Here is a 13,620-nt window from a genome sequence, read left to right on the forward strand (position 1 = left end):
TGGAATGTTATACAAATGAACTCATACATGTAGCCTTTTGGGTCTATTTTCTTCCACTTAGTAAACTGTATTTGAGATTAATCCATGTTGCATATATATATATATATATATATATATGTAAAAACATCTCTCATTTTATAAATAATTTTATTGACAGATGTTATTGCATTATAGGGATGTACCACAATTTGTTTCTTCATTCACTACTTAAAGGACCATTGGGTTGTTTCATTTTTAGTAATTGCCAATAAAGTCAACATAAACATTGTATACAGGTTTCTGTGTAAATGTACATTTCTCTAGGAGTAAAATTGTTAGGTAGCATGGTAAATGCATGCTTAATTTTATAAGAAACTGACAAACTTTTTCAAAGGGACAGTGCCATTTCACAGTCTACCAGTAATATAGATGAGGTCCAAGTACTCTGCTTTCTACCAGCACTAATTAGTGTTGTTTTGCGTGCGTGTGTGTGTGTGTGTGTGTGTGTGTGTGTTTCCCATTTTAATACTTATACAATGAAATCTCATTTTGGTTTTGATTTTCCTAACTTTAATAATGACTAATGATGTTTATTGGAACTTCCCTGGTGGTTCAGTGGTAAAGAATCTGCCTGCAATAAGGAAAAGTAGGTGATGTGGGTTTAATCTCTGAGTCAGGAATATCCCCTGGAAGAGGGCATGGCAACCCACTCTAGTATTCTTTTTTTTTTTTTTTTTAATTTTATTTTTAAACTTTACATAACTGTATTAGTTTTGCCAAATATCAAAATGAATCTGCCACAGGTATACATGTGTTCCCCATCCTGAACCCTCCTCCCTCCTCCCTCCCCATTCCATCCCTCTGGGTCGTCCCAGTGCACCAGCCCCAAGCATCCAGTATCGTGCATCGAACCTGGACTGGCAACTCATTTCATACATGATATTTTACATGTTTCAATGCCATTCTCCCAAATCTTCCCACCCTCTCCCTCTCCCACAGAGTCCATAAGACTGTTCTATACATCAGTGTCTCTTTTGCTGTCTCGTACACAGGGTTATTGTTACCATCTTTCTAAATTCCATATATATGCGTTAGTATGCTGTATTGCTGTTGTTCTTTCTGGCTTACTTCACTCTGTATAATAGGCTCCAGTTTCATCCACCTCATTAGAACTGATTCAAATGTATTCTTTTTAATGGCTGAATAATACTCCATTGTGTATATGTACCACAGCTTTCTTATCCATTCATCTGCTGATGGACATCTAGGTTGCTTCCATGTCCTGGCTATTATAAACAGTGCTGCGATGAACATTGGGGTACTCGTGTCTCTTTCCCTTCCGGTTTTCTCAGTGTGTATGCCCAGCAGTGGGATTGCTGGATCATAAGGCATGTCTATTTCCAGTTTTTTAAGGAATCTCCACACTGTTCTCCATAGTGGCTGTACAAGTTTGCATTCCCACCAACAGTGTAAGAGGGTTCCCTTTTCTCCACACCCTCTCCAGCATTTATTACTTGTAGACTTTTGGATCACAGCCATTCTGACTGGTGTGAAATGGTACCTCATAGTGGTTTTGATTTGCATTTCTCTGATAATGAGTGATGTTGAGCATCTTTTCATGTGTTTGTTAGCCATCTGTATGTCTTCTTCGGAGAAATGTCTATTTAGTTCTTTGGCCCATTTTTTGATTGGGTCATTTATTTTTCTGGAATTGAGCTGTAGGAGTTGCTTGTATATTCTCGAGATTAGTTGTTTGTCAGTTGCTTCATTTGCTATTATCTTCTCCCATTCTGAAGGCTGTCTTTTCACCTTGCTAATAGTTTCCTTTGATGTGCAGAAGCTTTTAAGGTTAATTAGGTCCCATTTGTTTATTTTTGCTTTTATTTCCAATATTCTGGGAGGTGGGTCATAGAGGATCCTGCTGTGATGTATGTCAGAGAGTGTTTTGCCTATGTTCTCCTCTAGGAGTTTTATAGTTTCTGGTCTTACGTTTAGATCTTTAATCCATTTTGAGTTTATTTTTGTGTATGGTGTTAGAAAGTGTTCTAGTTTCATTCTTTTACAAGTGGTTGACCAGATTTCCCAGCACCACTTGTTAAAGAGATTGTCTTTAATCCATTGTATATTCTTGCCTCCTTTGTCAAAGATTAGGTGTCCATATGTGCGTGGATTTATCTCTGGGCTTTCTATTTTGTTCCATTGATCTATATTTCTGTCTTTGTGCCAGTACCATACTGTCTTGATAACTGTGGCTTTGTAGTAGAGCCTGAAGTCAGGTAGGTTGATTCCTCCAGTTCCATTCTTCTTTCTCAAGGTCGCTTTGGCTATTCGAGGTTTTTTGTTTTTCCATACAAATTGTGGAATTATTTGTTCTAGCTCTGTGAAGAATGCTGTTGGTAGCTTGATAGGGATTGCATTGAATCTATAGATTGCTTTGGGTAGTATACTCATTTTCACTATATTGATTCTTCCAATCCATGAACATGGTATATTTCTCCATCTGTTAGTGTCCTCTTTGATTTCTTTCACCAGTGTTTTATAGTTTTCTATATATAGGTCTTTAGATTCTTTAGGTAGATATATTCCTAAGTATTTTATTCTTTCTGTTGCAATGGTGAATGGAATTGTTTCCTTAATTTCTCTTTCTGTTTTCTCATTATTAGTGTATAGGAATGCAAGGGATTTCTGTGTGTTGATTTTATATCCTGCAACTTTACTATAGTCATTGATTAGTTCTAGTAATTTTCTGGTGGAGTCTTTAGGGTTTTCTATGTAGAGGATCATGTCATCTGCAAACAGTGAGAGCTTTACTTCTTCTTTTCCAATTTGGATTCCTTTTATTTCTTTTTCTGTTCTGATTGCTGTGGCCAAAACTTCCAAAACTATGTTGAATAGTAATGGTGAAAGTGGGCACCCTTGTCTTGTTCCTGACTTTAGAGGAAATGCTTTCAATTTTTCACCATTGAGGATAATGTTTGCTGTGGGTTCTTGCTAGTAAAGTCCCATGGACAGAAGAGCCTGGTGGACTACAGTCAACGGGTCAAAAAGTGTTGGACATGACTGAAGTGACTGAGGACTGATGTTTATCACCTTTTGACATATCTATTTAATAATTGATTTTCTTTAAAAAAAAAAGGCGTCTATTTAATCTTTTGTTCATTTCTTTATTAAGTTGTATATGTTTATTGAGCTTTGAGAATTCCTTACGTATGCTTAAGTCCTTTGTCCAATATGATTTAGACAGTTTTATCCTGTTACATAGCTTGACTTTCTATTTAATTAATGGTGTGTTTTATAAAGCAAAGTTTTGTTTAATTTTGATGAAATCCAATTTATCCATATCTTCTTATATGTCTTGTGCTTTAGGTGTCATATCTAAGAACCTTCAGCCCAAAACAAATTTTTTTCCACTTGTTTTCTCCTAGAATATTTATAGCTTTATGATTCACATTAAAGTCAATGATGATTGTTGAGTTAATTTATATATAAGATGTGAGCTTTGGGTCAGAGTGGACAACCTTGCCTTGACCCTCATTTTAGGGGGAAAGCATTAACATTTACATCATTAAGTATGAGGTTAGATGTAAGGTTTTCACAGAAGTTTTGTCACGTTGAGAGGTTTCCTTGAATTCTAAGTTTTCTGAAACATTATCTTGAATGAGTGTTGAATGCTTTCAGTGATTTACCTGCATTTAGAGATAATGTAGATTGTTGTTGTTCTTGATAAAGCAAATTAGATTGTTTGATATTTCAGTTGTACCACCAGCCTTTCAATTCTGGAATAAAGCATACTTGATAATGGTATATTATCATTTTTATATGTCACTGGGTTTGTTTACTAAGATTTTGTTAAAAGACTTTTGTGCTTACATTTATGTTTTTTTCTCTTTTGTTGTCATTAGTTTTGATACTGAGGTAATGTAAATCTTACAACATGATCTGGGGAATTCTCTTTCTCCTCCATTTTCAGAAAGACTTTGTATAAATCTGGCATTATTTCTTTTTTAAAATTGTACTAAACATGATTCTGGAGTTTTCCATGTGGGAAATTTTAAGTTATAAATTGAACTTCTTAGGGCTTCCCTAGTGGCTCAGCTGGTAAAAAATCTGCCTGTGATGTGGGAGACCTGAGTTCGATCCCTAGGTTGGGAAGATCCCCTGGAGAAGGGAATGGCCACCCACTCCAAATCCTGGCCTGAAGAATTGCATGGACTGTATAGCCCATGGGGTCACAAAGAGTCAGACATGACTGAGTGACTTTCACTTTTAATTTAATATAATTGAATATGTGTTGAATATTCAGATTTTCTATTTCTTCTAAGTCAGTTTTGAGATTTGTGTCTTTCCAGCAATTTGTCCATGTAATCTAAATTCTTGATTTAAATGTTAGGGAGTTTTTCTTCATATTTGCTTAGTAGCTATTCAGTTTTTCTTATGACTATAGCAATATCCTCTCTTTCACCTCTGATAGCGATAATTTGTGTTATCTTCCTATTTGTTATCAGCCTGGCCAAGCTTTTCCCACTTCAGTGATCTTTTAAAAGACTGACTTTTGGTTTCATTGATTTTCTCTATTGACTATTTTTAATTTTACTGATTTCTGATTTTTATTATTTCCACAAGTCTATTTAATTTAGGTTTCATTTGTTCTTCTTCTTCTAGCTTCTTAAGATTTAAGCTTACAGGACTGATACTAGAATTTTATTCATTTTTGTGGTGTTCCATTGTCTTTTGGCTTATGTACTTCAGACAAGTGCAACAAATATTTATTTCTCTTTCTTGACATGTAATGTTTATTTTGTCTCTGGATGCTTTTTAAATTTTCTCTTTCTCTTTGGTTTTCAGCAAGTTGATTATATTGTGCTTTTGAGTGATTTTTATTTGTGTTTATCCTGATTGGAGATTATTAACTTCATTTATCTGAAGTTTTATTGTATATGTCAAATTTGGAAAAAAAAATACCTCCTTTATTTCTCCAAATATTTTTTCTATCCCCTTTAGGGGACTCAGTTATCCATATATGATAGAAATTTATATTTTCCATATATCACTGAGGCTCTGTTGGTTTAAAGATTTGTTTGGTTATTTGTACTCTTTTCTCCATCTGCTTCAGTTTAGATAAATACCTCAAAATGCTTGGATAAATACTTTAAAGTTTAATAAAGTTTTTTCTCGGTATCTAGACTTCCAATTAATTTAAATCAATATTTCATTTGAGATATTTTATATTCCTATGTTAATAATTTTGAATTTTTAATATTTTCCATTCCCTTTTTCATTATACTTCTGCAGAGTGCTATATGTATATATAATATTATAATATTACATATTAGTAGTTTGTGCATATATATTTATGTATGTATATATATATATATATTTCCTATGATGTATCAGTGTTCTAAACACTTTACTTGCATTAACCCTCTTAATCCTCACAACAACCATACATAGGAGGCAATTTCTGTTACTATCCTCACACATCATATTTGAGTAAACTATTGGTCAAATACCTTGTATCAGGTCACAGAGCTTTTAAATGACAGAGCTGACATTTGAAGCCTAGACTAGTTCTAGAACCCTCATCCCTAACCACTCAATATGGTAAAATGCATAGAGGAGATACTTACATAAATATGCCGGTAGACAACAAGATGACAGAAAATGATTACAATCATAAATGTAAGTGAAGCATTCAAAAAGTGTTTTAAAATTCAGTTGCAGAGTACTATGTAGTAATAAATGGCTATGAGACCCTAAAAAATAATATTCCTGCAGGGCAGCCTTGAAAAATGGGTTGACTGTTTCTGAGCAAGGGTTTTGGGAAATGACTGAAATGACTGCAAAGCAGTATGCAGTCATTGACACATCTGAGTATATACATTCAGAGATAAGTAACTGAGACATAGGGGCTCCTAGGAGAGGTTTGAGAATTTATTTAGGAGATAAAATTGACAGGACACGGTGACTGATGGTTTATGAACTAAGACAAAAGGTGCTATCAAAGTTACTGCTAAGATTTGTGGCTTGAGCAACTGGATGATAATCAGATCACTTACTGAGACTTGGAACTGGTTGTTTGGGGGGGGGGGCGGTTTCAAGTATGGCAGGAAAGGTAAGTTTAGTTTTGGTGATTTGATTCTGAGATGCCTGTGAGACATCCAAAGGGAGATGTCCAGCTGAATAATTGTGCCCAAGATTCAGGATACAGATATAAGTTAAACAGATCAATCAGATACTAATCAGCATGTAGATAATAATGAAATGAAAATGAGTGAACAAGATCCCTTGAATTTTGGAAAATGTGCTGAATGAGGAAAAAAGGAGATCATAGGACAGAAGCAATATTTGGGAGATGTGAAGGATTTTGAAAAAGTTAAAGTTAAAGAGATGAGAGGAAAATTAGTGAAGGATAATGTGCTAGAAGGGCTTCCCAGGTGGCCTGAGTGGTAAAGAACCTACCTGCCAATGCAGCAGACATAAGAGACAGGGGTTTGATCCCTGGGTCCAGAAGATCCCCTGGAGAAGGGCATGGGAAACCACTCCAGTATTCTTCTCTGGAGAATCCCATGGACAGAAAAGCCTGGCAGGATACAGCACGTAGGGTCGCAAAGAATTGGATACCACTAAAGAATCGAACTGAGCACACACCCAGTGTACTAGAAATGAAGGGAAAAGAGACTTATTTTTTCAAATGTTTTTTGCAAATATATTAGCACTTTGTAGAAACATGATGTTGTTACTAATAATTTTCACATGCTTTTCCAAATAATAAAGCCAAATCTAGATATCATTTAGTGGCCAATATAGGACTGCAAGGAGATCCAACCAGTCCATTCTAAAGGAGATCAGTCCTGGGTGTTCTTTGGAAGGAGTGATGCTAAAGCTGAAACTCCAATACTTTGGCTACCTCATGCGAAGGGTTGACTCATTGGAAAAGACTCTGATGCTGGGAGGGATTGGGGGCAGGAGGAGAAGGGGACGACAGAGGATGAGATGGCTGGATGGCATCACCAACTTGATGGACATGAGTTTGGGTGAACTCCGGGAGTTGGTGATGGACAGGGAGGCCTGGCGCACTGCAATTCATGGGGTCGCAAAGAGTCGGACACAACTGAGCGACTGAACTGAACTGAACTGAACTGATAGAACTCTTTCTGGACAGATTCTTATCAGAAATCAGTATGAGAGTGATATTATAAAGCATAGCTGCATCCTATTTCTCAGCTTTCCCTTTGAAGAGGGTAATAATAGTGGCATGACTGAAAGCTTGTGGAATTTCTTCAGTTCTCTATTTTCTGGAGAAGCATCTACACATGTCTAGAAGACATTAAACACAAAAGAAAACTATTGTTTAGATTACAGGCAATACTTAGCTTTTTTCTTCAATATTGTATTTAAAGTTTTTGTTAGTCTTTAAAATCTTAAAAAAGTATCTATGACGGCTACACAGGCTGTTCTCACCGTTGCCATCACTGTCCTGTCAAGAAGTCAGTAAGGATGATAAGTCTTTAAAGTTCTTTCCCTTCCTCTCGGCTGAAAGAAAACTGACAACTTCTTTGCATATGGGCATTTACTTTAGATTCTTTGTCCACTACCCTTATAGGACTTTATTAATTCTTTAATCAATATATGCATTTACTTATTCAATAAATATTTACCAAGTGTATACTGTTTCAAGTATTATGCTAGAGCTAGGAACACGGAGACAACAAAACAGGAATTATTGTTTGTACTCATGATGAATGGTAAAACCCATAAGCAGAAGAAGTCGAATTAGTTTATATCTCACTAATATTTATAATTGGTACCCTAAGAAATAAAAATACTCCATAATTTTTAATACATATTCAGATTTATAAGGAGTACCCTAGGATAAGTACATCAACATCATAAACATTGTGAAGTCGTGGCAGCAGTAAGGATTTCAAGTCACTATATCCCTTCAGCCTTGGTCTTTCCTTTCCATTTGTGGGAAAAATTGAGTTAGATTGCGTGAACTGAAATGTTAATCTTTGCATTTCAGTGTACTATGCCAAATTCTCTCACCTTGCTAGGAGAGTGATGGAAATAGAGGGAGACCCTGATGAGTATCTAAGGACAAGTTTGGTTTCCTTGAGTCTAAAACTAAGGTAAAGAATTATGACAGGAAAACTGAGGATAACAAAAGCCAGAGAGACAACTAAGCAAATTATTGACAACCAGTATACTCCAGGGTATAAATTCTAGGCAAAACAACTCCAAGTTTCAAATTTGGAATTCAAGCATGGCTAGATTAGACTAAGAAAATAGCAAGATGAGTTCAGGATGGAAACAGAACTGTATTTGTGTAAAAACAAGAGAATATTTCGAGCACACCTTTGGGAAGAGCTGATGCATAGTAAATGGAATTAAGGGAGTAGATTAAAGTCTCAGGAATCTAGTGAGGAAAACTGAGATGTTGGCCATACATTTATGCTTCTTTTTATTAGTGCCATCTTATCGATAGCTAGTATTGACAGTATCGCCCATTCACTGGCTCTATAGGTACTGCTCTCAATGCATAAATCTGGTAGTTGTAAATACATTGTTCCCTGATGAGGCTGGAGAAGGATCTTTGAATCTAGGTGCATAGATTGTACAGTGAACTCTACGAACAAACATTCAATAGATTTAAAAGGTGTTCTCTAGAGTTGAATGAAATTTTATCACACGACTTCTTTAGTTGCTGTCAATCTTTCAAAATATGTCATTTAACCATTTAGGAGAGGAAAAAAATGCTTCTTGTTATACTTCAGAAACCTATTTTTCCCTTTTTTATTATACTTTTTATTCCCCATAGACATACAAATCTAATGTATTTCTTTAAACAATAGCATACACTAATACACATCATATTTAATGATTTATTTATCAAAAACATGCTTTTTTTGGGTAACACTTCTTAAAATTATATCAGTATACAAAAATGGGAATATGCATGTAACATTTTCAGATACACATTTCTTGTTTTTTTTTAGCCACAGTAGGCAGCTAGTGGGATCTTATTTACCCAACCAGGGATGGGATGTATGCCCCTACAGTGGAAAGGTGGAGTTGGAGTCCCAACCACTGGACCACCAGGGAATTCCCTATGTAAAATTTTTTTGAACAGTAATTACTATTAAAAAGCTATATCATTATTATGATATATATGTATCTATGTATATAATATACATTATATACTCTATAATACACTATAAATCACATTATAACACAAATTTACTAATTTTATGCTGTTCTAAACAATTATAGTTTGTGATCATTTATGTGCACCTTTCTATTTCTTTGGTCCTATGAAGTTTTTCTTCTCATTCCCAGTCATTTAAAAAAATTAAATATATTTATTATTTGATTGAAGGATGATTGCTTTACAGAATTGTGCTGGTTTATGTTAAACCTTACCATGAATCAGCCATAGGTATACCTATGTCCCCTCTGTCTTGAAACACCCTCTCATCTCCCTTCCCATCCTACTCCTATTGAAAATCAGTTTAACCCTTATAAAGTATGCTTTTTTACAAGTTTTCACAACATTTTACCTTTTCACTTGTGACTGGCTTCATTTTATACTGCCCAATGAGATTATTTAATTCTAATATAGGATATCAATTTTCCCCATACTTTAATTTCTGTTTAATATCCCCCTTTATAATCCATTATATTTTAAAATTCTTAGATGTGAACAAGGATTTTGTCCTCCCTATATTTCAATAGTTTTTACAGACACATTTAAGCCTAGATTATCTTCATTGTATAGGTGAAAAATAAGAGAAACAGAAGGAAACAATAGAAAATCAATATTACTTTAGTGTATTGGAGTCAGATAAAGGAACTAGGTTGAGCAAAGAAATGATTGTAAAATCAGATTTTAAGCATATGAATTTGAAGACAATTGCTTCTTTTATAAGCTCACCTCTGTATACCTGCAATAGCTTATCAACTGATTATCATCTTAGAAGTATAACTCTCTACCTACAAGCTGTGATTGGCCAGATAAATGGAGAAATGACTTAATCATATATATTCTAAACATGGCAGATTATAGGGCTTCCCAGATGCTGCTGGTGGTAAAGAACACACCAGCCAATCCTGGAGACGTGAGGGTTCAGTCCCTGGGTCGGGGAGATCTCCTGGAGGACGGCATGGCAACCCACTCCAGTATTCTTGCCTGGAGAATCCCATGGACAGAGGAGGCTGGTAGGCTCCAGTCCATAGGGTCACAAAGAGTCAGAATTGGAAACAACTGAAGCGACTTAGCATGCATGCACTGCTGCTGCTAAGTTGCTTCAGACGTGTCCGACTCTGTGCGACCCCATAGACGGCAGCCCACCAGGCTCCCCCATCCCTGGGATTCTCCAGGCAAGAACACTGGAGTGGGTTGCCATTTCCTTCTCTGTGGGTTATATATAGTGTACCTTCCTTCGAAACCTTAATAAGTATGAACACTGAAATATGGTAATGTTTTAATACATCTCCATACTTTATTAAGCCATCTAGCTAGAAACCTTGTGAATGAGTGTGAGATTTCCCCAAAAGAAAAGTAACATTTAGTTAGGTTAGATGTCAAGTTGCTAGCTTACACTATATAAAAGTCAATATGTACCAAGTCATATTACTGAATTTGCTCTACACTGCTAGGAGGTTGTTGAACTCAATTACAGAAATGTGCAGAGCTTGATTTGATGTGTGAGGAGGTTAGGAGACCACAATCAATTAAAAAGAACACATGTATATCCTGTTCTGGGGAAACAGTTGTTTTAGTATCCCTTGTTCAGTTTCTGCTTTTTTCTCTGACGTTTTCTGAACATAAGAGAACAAAAGGTTTAATAATTCCCCAGTTTCATTTGGAATTATTTTGTCAGCAATATCTAATAGGAAGACATGTGATTGTTGTTTTACTTGAATGAAGCCTCAGGCAGATACAATTAAACACACTGTACTTTTTAAAATTTTTCTCATGTAGCAAAACCATTTGAAAACGGACAATATTTGGACATCTATGGAATTACAAGGGACCAGGCTGGAGAATATGAATGCAGTGCAGAAAATGATGTGTCATTCCCAGATGTGAAAAAAGTGAAAATTGTCGTAAACTGTAAGTCCCATCACCTTTTATTAAAAAATTTCAAAGGGAAGATTAAACACCTGGAAAATACTGTCTAAAGCTTATGTTGCTATTTTTAAAGAGGAAGTCTATTGATAAACAGTACTTTTTGGCAGAGCAAATGTTTGCCTGTTAGAATATTGATTGAATTGTTTTAGTAACATCAATTGCCCCAAGTAATCCTACAATAATTCAGTTTAATGTGTAGATGGCAATGTTTTCAATATCATCCCAATCCTAAACTGTGGTGTCCTTATTTCTGAAGCATCCTGGACTCATGGGGTTGTATTCATTCTCATGGATTTCACTTGAAGTGTATTCTGATTAAATTTAAGTTTGGAATTCCAGAAGCATGTTGTTTTATACTTAAAGAGAAAAACTGTTACTATGATATTCCTATCATTTGAGTATTTAATTCTATTTGGCTTGGACAATATTGAGAAAATGAATTTTTTTCATGAACCTCATTATTAGGAAGTTAGATTATTAAGTGATACTTGCAGAACAATCAATGTCATTATGTTACACCCTTCTTCTAAATGCATTTCAAAACACTGATGACAGACATTTTTTCATTAATAGCTTATTTCATGTATTATGATCTCAACAGTAATGACTGAAATAGTTTTTACTTTTCAAAGATACTCCCTTAGTCTTTCTCTCAGAATTGTTCACATTGTTTGACTTATTCTAATTGAATATTTGGGAGATAATAGTTTTTTACTAGAAGTGTTTTCAAGCTACAACTTTCAATTTTTTTTCCTCACATTTATAAATCTTTCTCTATGCAGCCAATGTTAATAATGAATACATAGAATTCAGATTATATGAATGAATTATATATATGAATTACATATGAATTCCATAGATCAGAAGAAAATTTTCCAAATAGATCCCCAGATGCTAACACTAAGCATTTTTCATGTATTTAATCTCAATTGTATGGGTCAAAAAGTATCTATCAAAACACACTCAGTAGTTAACTATTGCCAGGGCAAATTTTTGCCACCAACTAACATATGTCAGTGGCTAAGCTATACATTTGGTGTTGACTCGTTGAAAAAGACCCTGATGCTGGGAAAGATTGGACGCAGGAGGAGAAGGGGATGACAGAGGATGAGATGGTTGGATAGCATCACCTACTCAATGGACATGAGTATGAGCAAACTCTAGGAGATGGTGAGGAACAGAGAAGCCTGGCCTGAGGTGGCAAACAGTTGGACATGACTGAGTGACTGAACAACAACTGAGCAAATGTGCATAATGCCAGAATGAGGCGGTTTCTAGAGCAGAGTTTCTTATATAATACTCTGAGACAAACTTCAGGAGAGTCACCCAAAATGTTACTAGAAATGGAAAATCTGTGTCCCACCAGGCCTACTGAATAAAAATCTTTAGGGTATATGGCCTGGAAATATGCATTTATGATAAGTTTTCATTGAATCTTAGGACTCTTGTTGCAGTGAGTTACTGCTCACCATTCTGGAACTCTCTAAAATAAGAGTTAATAAATACTATTCACTCAAATAAAAATTTCTGATTATTTTATCACTAGCCATGCTTATCTGAACATGAGTCTACAGATTCTATTGTTGGGGGGATTGAGAGAAGAGGTGAGAAATAGGACTGAAAGGAAGTAATACTTTTAGCAATGAGCCCTAAGAAAAGAGAAAGCAGAGTCAATCTGTCAAACAAGCAAGACACCCAGCCTGACAATGCAGCCTACTCTCAACTCTTAGAATTAGTGTATCTCTACAGTGATGTCTCTCATGGGGATACAGTTGAAAACAAGCTGCCATATGGATTTACACGGGTCTGTACTCCATGTATAACCCACTTGTGTGTGTGTTCACACTTTCGTTTCTATCCTTTTTACCTCTCTGACTTTAGTTCATTGTCACTTATTTAACTTGATTTTTGTTTTGTTTTTTATTCCGGACAAGTTGGTACTTTAGACTGATACAGTTCAAGTAAGGATGCAGAAATATGGACAGAAATTGAATTGAGAGAAAGACTGACCAATGAGTTATCATCTGAAGGATTTGTGTAGAGAAAAGTGTCCTTATATAAAGCCGAAGGACAGAAATTAGGGAGACAGATGTCAAGAACTGTGAGGGATCTGCCACAATTTCACAAATGCTGACAGAAGACAGAGACAAAGGGCAATTTATTACTCATAGAAATAACAATAGCCAGAGTATTGTCATTTTCTTATGTCATTTCCCCAAGTCCCAATTACTGCAAGGTGATATGATGAGGGTTAAGAGAAATCTATACACACAGTAGGTTTATGTCATAGCTGAGGTTCCTTTGGCTTAGAAACTCAATTTTTTTCATATATAATGGCAGCAAGCAAACCAGCCTTTTGCCACAGAGAGAGAAATTATCTTTATGATACTGGACCATAAACAAACCTGCCCTTTGCTCCATGGAGAGAACCACTTCTTCTATCTTCCAAGACTGTTCGCTATACAAACATCCTTGAAAAGATTGTCAGGAACAAAAGCTGTCAGTGCCTC

The 13,620-nt window shown here is 35.5% G+C and overlaps 1 protein-coding gene across 3 annotated transcripts in view; it reads left to right on the forward strand.

Annotated features, from left to right (window-relative positions):
* The window catches only part of NEGR1 (neuronal growth regulator 1), a 1,047,432-nt gene that overhangs the window by 682,584 nt on the left and 351,228 nt on the right, over positions 1 to 13,620 (forward strand). For all 3 annotated transcript variants that reach the window (XM_055585480.1, XM_055585481.1, XM_055585482.1), the window contains exon 4: positions 10,961 to 11,092. In XM_055585480.1, coding sequence (XP_055441455.1) covers positions 10,961 to 11,092 — 132 coding nt within the window. The remainder of the gene's footprint in view (positions 1 to 10,960; positions 11,093 to 13,620) is intronic.

Source organism: Bubalus kerabau, chromosome 6 (assembly GCF_029407905.1).
Source record: "Bubalus kerabau isolate K-KA32 ecotype Philippines breed swamp buffalo chromosome 6, PCC_UOA_SB_1v2, whole genome shotgun sequence".
NCBI classification, from domain to species: Eukaryota; Metazoa; Chordata; class Mammalia; order Artiodactyla; family Bovidae; genus Bubalus; species Bubalus kerabau.